An 18,970-nucleotide genomic window follows, 5' to 3' on the forward strand; every position below is an offset into this window, starting at 1 on the left:
ACAAAAAAATCTGTTCTTGTCTGGTCCTTCTACCCCCCCCCCCCCCCCCCCGGCCGTACCCGCAAAATAGAGTTCTGAAGTTTGGCATCCCCCCTTTTTTTTGTTTGTTAAACTTTTTCCAGTAAAGAAGCAAATAAAAACTCACCAACCGATTATCTTAGAAATAAATATTCTGTCCCCTTTTTCAGAATCAAATGGCCATCCCTTTATTCGTTCAACAATAAATAATTTGTCCCCTTCTCCAGAATCAAATGGCCGTCACTTTATTAGTTAACCTATACAGACTTATTCTTAATAGTTCTAAGATAACTTTTTATTAAAAGATAATTTATTGTTTATATATTTCACTCGAAATCTAGCTGATTATGATCATGATCTATACAGACTATTGATATGGCAAATTTTAATCTTAAGAGGCTAATTTCCTGGAAATCACATCAGCAACTGTTTTAAGATCAACTGCCGTCGTATGCAAGATTATCTACCGTATTATAGAAATGCATGGTGTGTGTTTTAAATTCAATTACTTAGTATGGGGAATTAGTTGTTTCATGTTTGCGATGATTAACACGGTCTTATTCTATCTTTGTGATGATCATTCTAAAAACAGAAATCAATTTTAACATAAAATATGAACTTGGTCTAAAATATAGGAATATACACGGAAGTTAGTGTCTTGAACATCTAGATTCGACATTTATACTAATCCTTTGTGTTTCAAAAAAGTGAAAGCGGACATTGGAAATTTATTTTTAGATATGATATTCTAGGTTAAAAATTAACACATTCAGGTCACTAATTTTGTTTCAAGAGCATTTCACTATCATAGTTATATAAACATGTACTTATACCATAAAGACTTTAGCACATTCAATCATCAAATATCTCTCAATTTTTATTTTTTATGAAAAAGGAAAAAAAAAACTATAGTATTAAACTTAGCAGTTGTTTACAAACACCTTGTCTCTATGAAGTAGCCCCACTCCCCCTTCACCTGTATTTACCTGTGATTTACCTGGCTGATTTCGTCACCTCTGCATGTACGTATATTTCACACCTTGTTGATGCAAGTTCGCGTACCGCCACCAACCCGCAATGAACAGCTTGAACAACGGCAAATATGTTGTATCGACGTGGATTTAATCCCCTCTTTTACACCACGTTAAAAAGAGATATATACGTATTGTTTCTCCAAATTTCCTGCTAGGTCAGATATTTACCAAAATAATACATGTACTAGCAACATGATGCGGAAAAGAAAGAAAATGTAATGAGATATTTTTAATAAAAAATACGTAATTAAAATTAAACAAAAAAAAAATGGAAACTTTAAGAGTGCTAGATTGATTTAATTTTATTTTTAGACAACAAAATCTATCATACTCCGACGCATATTGCTTTGTATGGGTAGTTCTTTTGTATTGAAAATCATTTCTTTCATTCAATGACCACCACGTGCCAAGAACAATCTGTCGAGCAATGATGAAGTGATTATCGTTTGATGCCTCCGTCTTTTGCAATCTGTAACAGACACAAGACAAACTTTTCTTCAATAAGCCCCCGGGGAAAACGGAAGCATTCTTTACGCACGCGACCACAACAATTCTTAAAATCAAAAGCCATTTTGACAGATGATGGCATGTCAAAATTTTATAACGTCGGGCTGATGTTATTTATAACGGAGTAAAACTCTTATGAATTAATTAACAATTATGGTGATTCGTCATCCGGAAAAACAATGCAGAACTACATGTATATATAATAAACACTGAAGACTCGTTCAACAAACTGTGTCCTAACTGAGCAACTGATAGCATCACAATCTCGTCACTGAAACACTCTCTCAAGGAAAACCAAAGAAATTTCTCGTCCAACGAAGTTTAATCGATTTTATTTCCAAAAACGGAATAATGTACACCAAAGTTTCTTTAATTTTATTTTCTGTCTTTGTTCCTGAAGTTGTGTTTGGAGCATGCCGGATATTTCAACAAAACTTACAGGCTATTCCGGGGAAGCCAGGTGAATATATATATATATATATATATATATATATATATATATATATATATATATATATATATATATATATATATATATATATATATATATTAAAGGTTAAAATAAGTAGTACGTAAAACCTTTTCAAAATATTCGTTCGAAGCTTTTAAGCATTGTATCTTTTATTGTAATCAAACATCCAATACGTAAATATACCTTTCAACGTACTTTTATTTTTTGAAATGCAATATATGGTACTATGGAAAAAAATAAATTATGTTGAATTCTAGATAAATGAAAAACAATAAATGATACATATAGTTTTCTTTCACTGTTTTAAATACCTTTTTTTCATTTTCTGCTTTACAGTATCATTGGACTGTTTATACAAGAACTCTATCCGGGTGGCCTACCAGGAGACTTACAGAGACCACGCGACCTGTGAGGACTGCTACTGTACCGAAACCGGGTTAGAGTGTTGTGGGTAGGTGTCTCAAGTAATTCAAAGGTTCTCAGTTTGTAAGGTCTATAAAACTGATGTCGTTGATTAACATTCAATTTTTCAATTTTAATAATAATAATTTTAATATTTACAAGCACATGCAATCATTTTCAACTTTAAATTGAAAATTAATAAAGGACAATATAATAGATATCTTTCTCGCCCTGAAAATAATTCTGAAATCTTCATTTTTCGAACAACGGAATAAAAACGAAAAAAAATCTTCAAATCAGTATTTTTGTATATAGTAAAAGTAAGTTTGAAAAGAGCAAAGAATGGGATTGTCACTACAGTATTTTTGAGAAAATTATGATAATTTTGCAGGTTTGGAAATAACGCAGGGACATTTAAAATCGAAGGCTGTATTGAACAAAAAGACGGTTGTTACTCAAAATTTGTGGATGCTAGCGATCCCACTAAGCCTTGTCCTGCTACCATGACAACGACTCAAGCTCCGGTAAAACACGTGCTTGACGACCAAATTTACAGAAATCCGTTCTTGAACAAGGATAACTCTCCGTTTAGTAGCTTTGGGAGCCCTAACTCACTCCCTGGCCCCGATAGCTGGACCACTGACGATCTGAACACGAAGTCCCAGAGGCAGCGACAATACTATTTATTTCTCTGGTCCCTGATAAATTATTTTATGAACAACAATTAATTTCCTGTCAAAACTGCGTATTAGAGATATATGAAATCCATTTTCCTCTTAATTTATTGTGATTTACTTTATTTATTTATTGAAAAGATAATGATTTTGTATACTTCATTATATGTATATCTTAAGCAGATGTTATTTCTAATCATCTCTGTATTTATTATTAATTTACAACATTGCAGTTTTGTGCGTTTTATTTATCAGTTTGTATGTATTTCTTTGCCTTTATAGAAAAATAAAAAAAAGAGAAAGACAATGAACGTGTTACATTTAATATTCCTTTCTTCTGAAATGGTTCAACTGTACTGATCTGTTACTCTTACAGCTAGTCTAAACGGAATTTGTTTTCCTTTAAAACGATTGATTGATTGACTGTTGTTTTGCTTCCCATTCGAGAATTTTTTACTCGTATAGAGATGTCGCCGTATGCCGGTGAAGGGCTTCAAATTTAGACCTTAACTCGGCACTTGAATAGCGAGGGTTCTTTATCGTGCTTTATCAGTGACACGGCACCTCGGTTTTTAAGATTTCATCCGAAAGACCCGCGACTTTCACTTCTAGTACCAGGCGCTTGGATAAGGAACAGTAACTACCTTTGTTTACGTAGTAGGTTTGACCGGCGTGGAGAACGAGAATCGAACTCGGGACTCCTGATCACGAAGCGAACGCCCTACCACTTGTAATATTGATAAATATTGACATCAGCGTAATTTCGCACTTGATTTTAATGAGAGAGAAAACAAGTCATACATACTGCAATTTTGATATATTGTAATAACATCTTAAGGAAAGAATTTGAGGTCTGAGTAACACATCATCATGTCTGACAGAATTGTGAAGAGTAAAATAACTTTCAGGCAGTTTATGTGCGATGAAGATGGGAATTTTTTTTTTTTACCAACACTGTATATGCTATTTTCCGTTCTAGAATAGAAATGCAAAATTATGAGTAAGGGACAACAAACTTTCGGAACATTGTGCATGATAAAAATGTTACATAATAACATTAATTTTTACGTACCGTTAGTCAGTGACTGAGTGGGTGTGTCATGAACCTGTCTAGCGGGACACTGCGGGGCATACACATCCCAACAACACGGTGGGGCGAATAACAAACTCCACGGCAGAGAGCCAGAGAACAGTCATGTTCTATCGCTGGCTTGTCTTTGTTGTCCCACTCCTGGATTTCCTTGCTGATTTCTGTGTGGGGTTTGACGTCTGTAATACACTGATACAGGTGGAACACGATCGGGACGAAAACAACAAAGGTAGGAAAGAATTAACCCTCTAGAAATACATAAAACAACAAGTACTGTGGACATTATGTATTGGTAAGTTATAATATTACTTTTTGCAAAATGTATATAAAACAAGGGTTTTTTTTTTTTTTTTTTTTTTTAAGGAAATGAATGGGAAGTATGATATTCAAAAGTCAAACTTATGGCCAATGTTACGCAATAGCACAGAATGTACAGAACAGTCAGTAACCAAACTAATGTACGAGTAAGACTTACTCTGAACGCCTATGGACGAATAAACTTTACCCTAAATGAAAAGGGTGTACTTCTGTTCAGAAGTGAATGATTCTTGTGCACATAGAAACAACGTATATTTATTTCGTGTTACTGACTGTGTAACTGTATACATGTTTGCATATAGTTGTAATATGTTTTACTATGTTACTGTTCGGGGGAGTTGTATTTTTTACTTAAAACCATCAAAACATTTACATATAGCTAACACTTTTAATTGTGATCCGACCTCTTCATCAAGTCTTGTTTGTGACGTCACAGGATGCCGTATATTAGTTGCACTTTCATAACGAAGTGTAAATAATGAAAATTTCATAACCAAACTGAAAGGCATTGTAGAGTAGATTCCTTTCTTTGGTTTCTATTAAGCTATATTTAACACGTGTAAAAAACTAAATCTTATCGATAACTACAGTACTGATATGTTTGCTGTTATCGCATGGAATTGTGGTAGCGAGATAATTCTGGGAAGGTTTCACGAATAATAAAATGAACAGATTTCAGTTGGAATTTCTTTTCTTAAATGTTTGTCTACAGAGCTCGCTGCGCTCAAAGCCAGAATAGAGGAAATCTGAAATGAAATCATGATAATTATGTTAGACCAATTTTTGTGTGAACCTTCCCAGAATTCTTTTGCTCCCATGACTCCATGCAATAATGGCGAATATAACAGGTTCGCAGTCATCGTAAAGATTTAGTTCTTGCAGAGAGCTCATAAAAAATAAACAAAAATAATTGTATCTAATCAGCAATGCCTTCAGTTAAAAATTGCACTATTTAGACTCCGTTATGAAAATGTAACTAACATATACGACGTCATGTGACATTACACTTTAGGCTGTCTCTTGAATTTTGAAGAGTCGGTTCAGTTACAATTGTAGGCTGTGTAAACCACGCTCCTCCTACCAGCTGCAGTCACGCTGTAAAACATATTATAAAAATACATGCGTACGAACAGTTTCAATAACGAGGCAAGCTATTGAAAATGACACAAATATATCAACAGATTCGTTTAAAGTCAACATTTTGCCAAATTAATGGTCGATACAATGACCTTGTTAGCAAATATAATCTTTCATAAAAGTCGAACGTTTTTCATACAAATTGTTCAGTTATTATTTTCACACAGAATTGTCTGTGGATCTTTTCGTCTACCCTATAATTACAAGGAGCACTGGTCGACAGGAGATGCTTACTCCTCCATGGCACATGATCACATCTCATGTATTTAGTGGTTCGTGTGTATTCTGCTCACAATTTGTATTATTGTTGCGATGATCTTTTAATCTTGATTATTCGTTAACTCCATATTTCATTTTAATGTTTTTCTTATTATTGGTAGGCCTAATGCTGGAATTTGCATCTTCAAATTTGAATGGAATCTTTTTCAAATTTTCAAGACTATTCGAAAATATCAATACATAGCCTACATACCAAAACATGACCTAGCCTATCAAAGAGAACGTTTGATTGACAAGGTAAACAAAAGGCAAGGTGTCTTAGTGTCTACTTGTGAATTAAGCCTCACTGAAATCATAGATATAAATATTTTTCAGATAAATTTGATTAAATTAAGTTTGATTTCTAACCTTGTCTTGTTATAGTGTCTCAACAACCTTTTCCGACCGATATCCTAATTCAACCTATCAACAAAGTGTTTCTTGTGCCTTTTTATTATACAAATTCCAATTCTCACAGAAAGAAATAGAAACAGTCACACAGCAATCTGCTCATCCTTATTGTTACCAAAAAGTCTATCACACCAAGCCCTATTCAAAGCCTAACCACTATCCAAGCCGATTTACACCTTGCGCCGTTTCGTCATATTCTACGTCTGCCAGTTAGAGAGCCGTATTTATATACGATTGTCCCTTTTAAATATATGTATATAAGATACAAACAACAAGTAAAAAACAGCACCCTGAAATGAAGTGGGTTGATCACATGATAAAATCCTCCTGTGAAGCCAAAGTGAGGGCTTCACAGGATTTTATCACGTGACCAACCCTGTTATTAAACCCCTGCTTGAAAAGCGGGGGTATATAGTAGGAGTGTTCGCCCGTCTGTTAAGCTTGGGGGTTCAAATCTCTTATCCACAACTCCTCATATACCACTGCATACAATTTTATGAGATTTTCATGGAATATTAATTACATTGTGCCATTGTGCACCCCCTTTTTAATGTTTTGATCGGGGATTCTCATTGGAAAACATGGACTCATTCTATCAATAATACTGAGGGTACCCATCTCTTATCCACAGCCCCTTCTATAATCACTGAATGGAATTTAATGAGACTTTCACAGAATCTTTAAGGTGCCATTATACACTTTCTATTCTATGTTTTGGTCAGACAGACATTTCTTTAATTTAAATTATTCCCTATGCTCCATCTGGCTTTTTAATACAAACCTTTCAAGATACTGCTTTCATGAAAAGTATTTTTAAATTTATTGTGAAAATAACGAACAGTAATCAAGCTCAATAGTCCATTGTAACAATACAAATTTGGAGCAGAGCAAAGCAAAGACAGACCTCTACAACATCAGAGGAGGGATCAAGTGCCATGGATTAGTTAGAAATCCCTGTCGACCGGTCACACACGTCATGTGCTCTTTGCCATGATCAGACAAACCGAAAAATACGTAGACAATACAGTGTAAAAATTTAAAAAAAAAAATAAAATTAGTATGAAAAAATTTCTGTCAACATTTGACTTAATTTGCTAAAAAAAAAAAAAAAGTCATTGTATCGACCGCAGAAGTTGCAAAATATAGACATTAAACATAAACGAAATGCTGTTTGTAGCATCAACTTGGTATAGCAGCGTTTTATTTGAAACAACTCTGTAGCAGGATTTGTTGCAATAGAAAAGATAAAACAAATTTTGCAGGAAAACCTGCATCATACGTTACCAATAATGTAATAATTATCATCCTAGAGTATTAAACTATACCTCATTAATAAATCTCCTGGCGAATCTTGATTCAATTCTAGTCAATAAACCTGTTCACTTCTACACACATAAATAAATTATCCATATTAAAAGAATTGACCAACTACATACATTTTTACAGTGTTGGCTTGCCGCTATGAAATACTAAAGTATGATCCTTCAGGAGTTTTTATAAGAGAGACAGTGTCAACACCAGTAAACCAAACGCTATGTCACGAGCTCCGGAGTGCCGATACGTGTAAATCAGACGGTACCCTGGTCACGTGTCAGTAAGTAGTCATGTTACAGGCTTTTTCCACAAAGGTGTCGTTTAGAGGTAACACCTTAGTCAATAAGGATCACATTATGACTGTTAAACATTTATTATAAAATGATAATCCTATTTTAAAAAAGGCATCAATCAGTAGCATTCAGATTACAAAAATATCAACATTCCAAAGTATGCAAAAGCAGATAAATGCTGTACAAAATATGCTAGCTTAATGAACTATAATTCTTACTATAGTCATGTGCCTGAATGGGAAAGATATCCGGTGCATACATTTTTACCACCAGCGGGATGTACATTTTCACAGAATGTGCAATGTGAATTAGAGACAATATGTCCAAGTGTAACAGAGAAACCAGCAACAGTCACATTTTCACAGACAACGGAGACTACTAGGGAAGAGGAATACAAAGATATCATGAACAATCAATCCAAAGTAACAATAAAAACAGATATCAGTAGTCCTTATATTGATGACGTAACAGTGGAGCGACGGGGAACATTTCAAGACAGGGTAGCAACAGACACACCACCATCAACAGGACATTTTAACAATGGATCTGTAGTTACATTATTAATGTCATTTTAATGTGATTAATACGGTAAAACAGATACGCTCTTAAAAGAGCGAATTACACTACATTCTATTAAATTGATTTTTGATAAACCGACAATTTTCCAGAAGTGTTGTATTATAGCTATGTAATATCTCCGCTGTACATTCGTGGATTGTATTTTATAAAGAATAGGTAACTATGGTATCTCCCTTCAACGAAATCGAAAAGGATGTACAGAACTCTATATTCTCCTCCACGGCACCTGATCCCACCTCTGAACTTTTAGAGGTCCGTGTTTGTTCTGCTCTTATTTTGTAATGTTTAGTGGACTTTTTGAGCTCGAATACTGTTCGTTATCTCTGCATATTTCATTTATTGTAATGTACTTTTATCAATGCAATCGGATCAAAACTGTAGGAGGAGCAGCATGTGGGAAAACTGCTAACAGACAGATAGACGATGGACTCCTAAGTAATGCAAAAGCTCTTTTGGTCTCTGAGGGCTTAAATGGTTGAAAATTTATCAAATTGCTTTTATTGAAGCACTGACAGTTACAGAAGCATTTTACATCCATATCAAAACAGATTATTATAAGGATAATAGATGACAGATAGATGATAAGAAAACAAAATCAGGGGATACTTGTTGAACTAAGACAGAATGTAAAAATAATTAATAGAAATTTTATCAAAGATAAATTTATAAATGCAATATTTAAAGCAATGAAAAAGAGATTAAATAGGTACCGCAAACAAAAATACTTTAATGATTCGTCAAATTCAAAATTCTGCTAAAATGTCTGATTGGCCGGGCCACTTGCATTAAATATTGTAACCAATAAAAAAGTATTGTTTTGTTGACTGTCACAAAAATGATGTTAATGTCTTTTTAACGATGTACATGTACTTAGCCTATGAGAAAACATCTATGCTGCGACATTATGATATTATAACTGGCTTATTGCAGCCCGGAGGACCGGGCTGCTCTATACATATAAGTCTAAGTGTTGGTATATGGGGATTGAGGTGGGAGAAGTTATTCAGAATTAAAGGTTTTCTAAACATTAAAAAGATTGTTAATCAGAATGTTCTTTCCCTTTATAAAGTACGAGATACACAATATATTTACTTCCATAAAGTGAATCTGTAAAATATATATGTTTTTCATATTTAATATATAAAGTTGCTTATCATTTACTATCGAAAAAACGACAGGTCCCTTTTTTTAGAACATCGAATTTTACTTATCGCATAAAAACGTAAAAAAGTACTTTACACAGTTCGTGTTTTATATTCTTTAAGTGAAAGACATTTTTGAAAATAGGTGATGCATGTGTCTGGTTTCAGATTATATTTTATGCAGCCAACATTTACTTTAGGAATTGATAAAGTTTAAAAGGGTATCGTTTTTGTTCGATTTTCATCCGTCTATAAGTTTTCAAAATATTCTCGACTATCGTCTCCATCATTTAGACGCATGCCTTTTTCACACATATCGAAGCGGTTTGATGATCAAGACTCCTTTCCATTGTTTACTTTATTTATTTCCCGGGCGACAATTGATGGTTACATCAATGTTTTCTTGTCTTATTTGTTAGAGGTATTTCATTCGTATCATACTGAGAAAAACATTCGCTGAAATCACGATACTTGTAGGATAAATATCCAAAATGAAGAGGAAAAGCAGACGTTTCTGATAATTTGCAAATTTCCTTGGTAATAATTATTAGATAATACATTCATACAAAGTCAATAATAAGCGAGAAATGCAACATTTCGAAGAGTGGAGAATTTGGAAAGACATTGCATCAAGGGGAACATGAGAGCGACATGAATTCAGCCAAAATTTTGATGTTATATTTCATATTGATGTTTGATGTTATATTTCAAAAACATCACCCTGATTATTGAGATGACTTTTTTAGCTTTCTAAAAACAAAAAAAAAAAAGGTCGCCAGGACTCTTAAGATGAAGAAAAGCTTAATACGTGTGTACATATTTTTCTTCCTGTATGATCTTATGTGGGATTTAACAACCTCATTGTAAATTCATGTCAGCAGGAAAAAGAATTAAGATATCATTACAGTAAGAATAAAGGATAAAATTTTCTTCCAAATTCACATACCCCCGCCACTGAAAAATAAGCCATTAGAGACTGAGATGAAAAGATGATAAACTTTTTCAACTTTCATCCATTTTCTCTCCTCTTTCAAAGAAGAAATTAATGGTTCTACTTTTTAAAACTAATACTGAAATGAAAAAGTAATTACAGCATATTTATCTTATCAAATTAAATGAAAATGCATTAACGAATAAATTTTACGACAGCGTTTTAAGCATGTAGTCTTAATTCCTTAAATGAATATATTTTGATAAAACCTAGTCAAATAGCATTGAGACATTTCTCATTAAGAACTGTCTTTGAAACACCTGTACAACAGACCAATGACGACCTGGATTACCTTCATTTGTCATAAACTCAACATTAAGTTCGTACAATGATGAACTGTACCAATTAGAAGAATGTTGTCTTTCATTTAAAAAAAAATTATCATTTTTATGAACTATTGGAGAATGCATTTTAATTGTAATAAACTAGTTAGCCATTCCTTGGCTAGAGTGATTATATAAAGCCAAGAGAAAACAGGAAGTATTCTTTGGAATGTAGAGTGTAGGATTATTAAGGTAAACTATGAAGCGTACATTGCATATAAGACAATAACAATACAAGGAACCAATGTGGTATCCAGGTCAAAATTCTACAATTAAAAGTTGTGAGACTGTTTATATCTCATTACAAAAATATTTAGATGCATGCTTGATTGATTTAATTCCTCTGTAAAAGAAAAAAATGCTTAAAAATATGGAGATAACGAAAAACATTCAAGCTCATAGTTCATTTAAGCAATACAAATCGGAAGTAGAGAAAACATGGACCACCAAAAAAAAAAAATTACAGGCGAGATCAGGAGTCATGGAGGAGTAAGCATCCCCTGTCGACCGGTCACACCCGCTGTGTATTCCTTGTCATTATGGGGTTAAAGGAAAAATCTGTAGAAATTTTAGTCTGTAAATAATAACCTAACAATTGGTATGAAAAACGTCAATCAACATTTGACTTAATGATAGATTGTATTCGCTAAAAGGGTCATTGTATCGACCATAGAACTTCCAAAATGTTGACTTTAAATTATTGATATTCTTGTTTCATCAACTTGCTTGTCAATAGCTTGCCTCGTTTTAGAAATTGTTTGTTCGTAGAGAATGTTCTTGCTTATCGATTCAACTGAGAGTCTTAAATCCCATATGCAGGTCATAAGGGTGTATTGCCACATTAAGTAAGGGAAGATGACTATTGTAAACTTGAAGTCGTCACGTTTATCATATCTGAAATCGACAGAGATACACATGTTATATGTATATTTTGTTATTACTTTTGTTGGACATGCCTATTATAATAAATGAAGAAAATTATGATATTAACAGAATAACAGTATTAATGCAATGTATGCTTAGAAAAACAACAGGATAACAATTAAGTAGAACATAAAAAAAAACTTGATTGAATAAGGAAAGGTCATTGCTGCACTTCTGTACCGCGTAAAAGCCAAAAAAAATAAGAACATGCAAAAGTACACTACTTCTTTTAAATCATCATGAAAAATATGATACATAATTATGTAATTGCAGTTTACTTCTACGCATTAGTTCTTTCTTTCTTGCAATCGTAAAATTGATAATATTGAAGAGTGAATGTGGAAATTACAAACGATTTTTTTTTTTTTTTTTTTTTTTTTTTTTTTTTTTTTTTTTTTTTTGCATTAAGTACCTTCCTGAATATTTCACTTGTAATTGGATGCAAACTGACCGCGAAGGGATCAAATTGAAAACTAAGTACAGCACTTATGGCCACTGAACAGTGAGAAATCTTACAAAACAGGACCTAAATCTATATAGTCTTTTGGAAGAACCGGTCTCCGTGTCCCGCATCTATGAGAAAATACACTTGGATTATGTTAAAGATTTTTATTTTTATATGTAAAGTAAAACTACAGGTCTAAAATAACTTGTGGATGAACTTTTTAGCATTCATTTAATTTGATAATGACCATGTTAGCAAATGTAATATATCGTTGGGTGCATTTTGTTTGAAATATTTCATACCAATTGTTAAGCGTTTGTTTTTGTACTAAATTTGACTACGGAATGTCCCGTCTACCTGATCAATACATAAGTTTCAAGGCGGGTGCTTCCGGTCAACAGAGGATGCTTAATCCTCCTAGGCACCCGATCCCACCTCCGGAATTTCTAGGAGTTCCTGTTTTATGCCCTGTTCACAGATTTGTAACGTTTGTAGATTTTTTAAAGATCAATCATTGTTTCGTGATCTTCACGTTTTTATGGATAATTGTTTTTTCTCTAAATTATATATACCCTTTAAATGGGTTTTTTAGCTAGTCGCAAATTAAGCAATTTTTCGTTAAAAAAAATCAGAATTTAATTTTTGCGATAAGTAATTTTAGTGAAATTTTGATGTTTAGAAGTAACAGTATCAGTAACCTCAAATACGGAGTTATTCATTAGCGATATTCAAATTTAGCCAACTCAACATCCTAAATATGCAAAAATTGAATTCTCGCTAAACTTTCTGCTAATTCGGTATTATTTGTTTTTACTTAGTTACATAGTAATTAAACAGAAGAATTATACATGTATATGAACATACTCCTGAAAGCTGCCATGTTGAGAAATACTTATCGCACTTATTAAATATTCCAGATAATGACTATTTACAGGGCACATTTTGTATAAGTGTCAACATTATCATGTTAGGATCATGTCATTCCATTTAAGTGCTGGTGATTTCATTGTGAAGCTGAATATAATGAAGGAATATAGCTTTAACTTGCAAACGAATCAACAGGCTTAGATTTGAGGAAAATGAAAGAGGGAATTAATAAAATCATACAGTTATAGGGATAGAACTTAAGTTAAATTACCACGATAATCCTAACTACGTTTACGATAATATAGAAATAATTGTTGACTCATATTTTTTCAATGGAAGGAGTATTATTACTTTGACAATTTGTAAGCATTGACTGGAAATCTGGCATTTGAAATCATCAGAAGCCAAAATGCTCTAGTTTAGCAATTAAAATCGAATTTAACTGTTGGTATTGGTAGTTCACGATAAAAATTCCAGCTGTAAAATGCGTGAAGTATGAGTTTATATGAACAGAAATTAAGATTCTGACCTGTTCTTCCCTTTAGCCTGGTATTATATTAAAATGATTTCTATAATCGACAGCAGAAGACTAATAAATCTGAAATCCTGGAAACCGAGCTAAGGGAGTTTATTCCTTTATTATTATCAGATAAGGAGTTCTTGTATTCCATAGTATTTTTACTTAACTGTTCCATCTAGTGCATTTTTTTTGTAAAAATGTTCTTTTTCAAATCTGGACAAATCTTTGTGTCCTGCTTAAATATATGTGAACTCTATATACATAATGACGTCACTGAAGGGTGAATTACATTAAAAAATATATTCCTTTCGAAAGAAAAGTTTTTGGATTTTTTTTTTTTTTTTTTTTTTTTTTTTTTTTTTTTTTTTGCAAAACAAATATACCTTTAAGCGTTAGTAAAAAAGAACACTAGACTTAAATGCATACATTTACAGTGGTCTCCGATAAAATATCATTATCATAATGTTAATTCAGTAATAAATTATTTTATTCTCTATTGCAATTTGTGTTTCAATCCCCCATCACTGTACAATCAGATACATCAACTAGATGTCATTTTTACTACCAATCTCAGTGTTCGCGTAAAATCACAGCAATTCAATATATGTTATGTCATCTAAGTACTTCTAAGCTTAAATGTTAAGATATGCACCATGTCCAGAGGTATCAATTTTGCATCAAAAATGTCAGGTATTCTGTACGTCTGCATGAATTGAAAAGATATAAATTAATATGTTATGGGGGAAAATGTGATAATTAATAATTCAGATAAAACGTAGGAAAGGTGCACTGAGATCCTGCATTTTTACGACCTAATGTATTTAGATTTATGTTCAATTTCAAAGTGCTTATAAACACATATTGTACCTTTTACCTATTTTCATATTCAACCCAAGCGTATCCGAACGTGCATGAAAAATGATCCGCGGCAGAGGCCAGTCCGGGGATTGACACATCACTGACTTAAGCTTCTGCACAGAAGCATGGCGAACTCTCTAATCTATCTGGTCTTGATTCTGTCTGTGCATTTCCTAGGGTCCATTGAATGTTCTTGTAAAATGTACACAGAAGGAGCGGATGGATACAACGTGGTGCGAGACGACAAAGGAGGTAGGCCAGTTCTCTGTAAATTACAGCTCGTATAAAACTCACAAAAGAGGGGTTTCTCTGGAAGAAATTACACCATGTTAAAAATCATTTCCATGCTGTTTTATGAAACAGGTCTGATTTTAACACAATGAGAATAGGTTCAAATGTGCTGGAAAAATCATGTACTTTAATAGTTTAGAAATATTGATTGTGATAATATTTACCACTATAATTTCTATTTTATAATGCAAGGATTTACACACTGTTCATTTATACATTGCTAGTAATGAATTAGAAACGGAATGGTAAAATCTTTATTTGTTTTTCATTTATCGGAAATACTTTTCATTTTTACACTTCAAAATCGTAAAACTGCATCAATACTGATTTTACTAATGTTCCAAAACATATAGCAGCTAAAATGACAAATGAAAATTAGCATAATATATGAAAATCGTTTGACAGAGGGCGGTGTATAAAAGAAATCGGCACTTTAAGATGTGTAAATTAAAAAAAATGCTCAGTTAAAAAAATATCTAACAAAACCACAATGAATTTTGCATACATAAATCGGTTAGTGATAGATAATTCAAGGGTCAAATGAGACACAACCAGCGATTGTTCGCTGAAAGAAAAAAGATTCGAGAATTACACAATCGAGTACATTTGCATATGTGCATTTGGAATTACTAAATGTTAGCGTTTGAATGTCTGTATATAATTATTGACTTAAATTTCAGATGTACATTAAATTGAATCTCCTAAATTCATTTTACAAGAACTCCCTGACAGGGAAAATTAAAAAAAAATAACTTTGAGTCTCCAGAACGTCCATCACTACAATATATATTATGTAAATTTTGCAGTAAAATGTCGAAATAGATAAGAAGTTTGGCAATTGGTCTAAATATCATATTTCTTAAATTATTTTTTTAATTTTTGCTTGGAAGTTCATTTTTATGGATTTAATAAGTTTAATGAGGTGATTAGCCGTCAAAAATATTTATCATTCTTAATATGTTCTGTTTTTTTTTTCTTGGATCAACAGTTAGTAACAAAGAGAATGTTTAACATTTGATTGATTTTATGTAGAAAACATAATTTAACAAAGGCATGAAGAGAAACAGAATAAAGTTTTGAATATAACAATTAAAACTTTCCCTTTTTCAGACATTTTTATCTTCCTTTTTATATTTGTTGACATGATGTATCATCAAAGGCGATGATAATTAATAATTCTAGTCCCCGTGAGGTATGCTCCTCTGATAAGAGAACGAACCATGTGCCAAGTGAAACCCCGATGAAGACAAATGATAATTAATTGTGTTGTTAAAACTTCAGAGATGGGCTATTTGTGCAGAGTAAGGTGAGAAATAGCGTCTGTGAAGGTGCAAACAACAAAAAGACATATCAATTAACTTTATACTTATTTATACCTCAAACCAGCACAACAAAAACTAGATTTTGTAAAAATAAGTGTAAATTATGCTACGTTTTTTTTTTATTTACCATCATAAATAGTAGAATAAGCATGCATGTGTGAGCAGTTTATAATGCTCATGATAACTGAGTTGTCCATGGCCCTAGAGCATAATATCAAAGGCCATAATATAAAAAACTACTTGTGGTTAGTCCAAGAAGAATGCTCTTCATCTTGCAGAATCTGTAATTGTTTTCTGGGTGTGCCCCAAATAATTCTTTTGACACAAGCGTTTCACAATGGTCATATGCTCTTTCATAAGCTAATAAATTTTAACAATATATCCGGGAGCGATTCTTATTTTAGATCATTAATTATTTGTAACTAAAAAATGGGGGGGGGGGGATAGACAAAACGTAGAGTAATGTTTAATAATTATTAACCATAAGAAAAGAAATAATCCACTGGGACAAAAAAGTTAACTTTAATACTTTATTCCAGTAAAGTTATGTATATACGTGGATCAGGCTGGGAGAAGTGTAGAGGTAAACGTGAATAGAACTCACCGCCACCCCACAGACTGCGAGGACTGCAAATGTCAACCGTCAGGGGATCTCCATTGTTGTATGTAAGTACATAGAGGGGGGAATTAAGATGGCCTCTGTTGCTGTCACTGTCAATGTTGTATGTAAGTACATAGAGGGGGAAATTAAGATGGCTTCTGTTGTTGTCACTGTCAATGTTGTATGTAAGTACATTGAGGGGATTAAGGAATTAAGATGGCGTCTGTTGCTGTCACTGTCAATGTTGTATGTAAGTACATAGAGGGGGAAATTAAGATGGCTTCTGTTGCTGTCACTGTCAATGTTGTATGTAAGTACATAGAGGGGGGAATTAAGATGGCATCTGTTGTTGACACTGTCAATGTTGCGATAATAAATTAAAGAGCACTGAAAATCCAAGTTGAACGCCACCATTATAAATTATGACAATAAAACCAAAGCAGCGGTCCAATTCTCAACAAAATGTATGGACTTTGAGCTTGAATACTGTTCGTTATCTCCATATCTCATTCATGAAGATCATGATCAACATCCCATTGTGATATTTAAATTGTGCATGATAAATATTAATCGGAAAAAGAAACAGGAGACATAGGGTACAAATATTTGATAGTTGGCCTGTTTCAATCATTTTAAATACTGATGGGCTTTGGACGATCTTTTTTTTTTCCCTTTTTTTATCTACATGTATTTATTTATTTATTTATTTATTTATTTATTTATTTATTTATTTATTTATTTATTTACTTATTTATTTATTTATTTTTGTAGTTCTCCTGTGCAGTGATGTTTATTCATTATTGTCAGATAATACTTAATAATATTCTTTGTTTTGCGATTATGATAGGTACGGAGCTAAGGCTGGTAAAACATCATATCCCTCAACCTGTACACTAGTTAAAGTCGGCAACTGTGATCACAAACTTGTCTTAAAATCTGACGAAAAAACGCCGTGCATTCAAGGACCTATTTATCCTCCCTCTACAACAATATCAGTTAATGCAGAGACCCGAGTTTCCAATCAAAGCACTCCCACCAGTTTACAGCGAGATCCGAAACCTCAAGGAGGGGACGGTGCAGCGGTGTCTCTAAGGTGTTTCCCGCCATTTTTGTTGCTTTTTGGTGTTCTGTCTGTAATTTTGTATTAGTTTTGTAAAACGTCGTCATGTAATTAATAAATGTCATTTGTACTCGATTTTTGCTTTAAACTAAGATATTTGTTTTCAGATAATGTATTTGAATAACGTGTAGATATGATTTTTATTTTTAAATTCTCTAACAGTAAATATTTTTTTAAAATTCTTTAACACTGAAATAGTATGAATGTTTACGTCTGTTTTTAGGATAAGACTTTTGATATTTGGTGAAAGAAAACAAATTGTGATTTTGAAAAGTTTTGATTGATCGTTTTGTCAATAAATGTCAAGTACATGTACCTATACCGCATAATGTAACCCAAATAAAAAGCATAGGATTATAGTGTGTACGAATCCATTCTGACCTATTTCTGTATTTCACTCGTAGATAATCTTAGTTAGTACGTTACAGGTTTCATTTACATTGCTTGGTATCAATTCAATTTTGAACATTAATTAACTAATAAACTGGATAAAGAATATTTTTTTAATTTTGTGATACTTCAGTTTTTACCTTTTAATCTTTAAAAAAAAAATTAGGAATCATGTTAGGGAGGTAAGTTATCATTTTGTTGTTTTATTTATGATGCTATTTATACTCTTTTTTCACATCAAAGAACGATCACTGAATGTTATAAATTAAAGATATTTTTTTACAACGAAGGATAACTCTTGGAGCACAAAGCAGAAAATAAAAGCCATCAATTATGTATGTCAATTGTGTGTGGTTTTATTTCCAGAAGAAATATATATGTCATAAAAACAAGAATTCAGGTTTGATGTCTGTGTCCCGTTCTTCGAATTCTGTGTGAATTTTTGCCATCAATCTAACGCAAGTCAGGATTCGACAAAGTCACTAATATTTTTCATACAAGCAGGTCTTTTACATAGAATCATATAAAAACTTTCCTGCAAACTACTTGTATTGAAAATATTTTTTTTTATAAAGAACAAAAACGATTTACAGGTTTGATGCCTATGTCCTGTTCTTCCTGTGGAGTTTTACTTTCAATTTAACGTAATTGAGGTTCCGACAAAGTCAC

General features: G+C 32.6%; 3 protein-coding genes across 3 annotated transcripts; all 3 read left to right on the forward strand.

Moving 5' to 3' along the window:
- The first annotated feature begins 1,796 nt into the window (after positions 1-1,796).
- On the forward strand, positions 1,797-3,320 carry LOC133191827 (uncharacterized). Its single transcript, XM_061327556.1, has 3 exons — positions 1,797-2,019; positions 2,368-2,482; positions 2,825-3,320. Exons 1-3 carry the CDS (start codon positions 1,911-1,913, stop codon positions 3,159-3,161), a joined length of 561 nt encoding a protein of 186 aa, XP_061183540.1. The 5' UTR covers positions 1,797-1,910; the 3' UTR covers positions 3,162-3,320.
- Positions 3,321-4,271: 951 nt separating this feature from the next.
- On the forward strand, positions 4,272-8,503 carry LOC133191754 (uncharacterized). Its single transcript, XM_061327491.1, has 3 exons — positions 4,272-4,426; positions 7,768-7,915; positions 8,152-8,503. Exons 1-3 carry the CDS (start codon positions 4,303-4,305, stop codon positions 8,501-8,503), a joined length of 624 nt encoding a protein of 207 aa, XP_061183475.1. The 5' UTR covers positions 4,272-4,302.
- Positions 8,504-14,630: 6,127 nt separating this feature from the next.
- Positions 14,631-18,065, forward strand: LOC133191829 (uncharacterized). Its single transcript, XM_061327557.1, has 3 exons — positions 14,631-14,829; positions 16,730-16,856; positions 17,639-18,065. The coding sequence occupies exons 1-3, from the start codon at positions 14,703-14,705 to the stop codon at positions 17,937-17,939; spliced, it is 555 nt and encodes a 184-aa protein (XP_061183541.1). The 5' UTR covers positions 14,631-14,702; the 3' UTR covers positions 17,940-18,065.
- Positions 18,066-18,970: the final 905 nt, after the last annotated feature.

The sequence above is a fragment of the Saccostrea echinata genome, unplaced genomic scaffold (assembly GCF_033153115.1).
Source record: "Saccostrea echinata isolate AGI-Se365-2 ecotype Australia unplaced genomic scaffold, CSIRO_AGI_Sech_v1 ptg000024l, whole genome shotgun sequence".
Taxonomy (NCBI): Eukaryota; Metazoa; Mollusca; class Bivalvia; order Ostreida; family Ostreidae; genus Saccostrea; species Saccostrea echinata.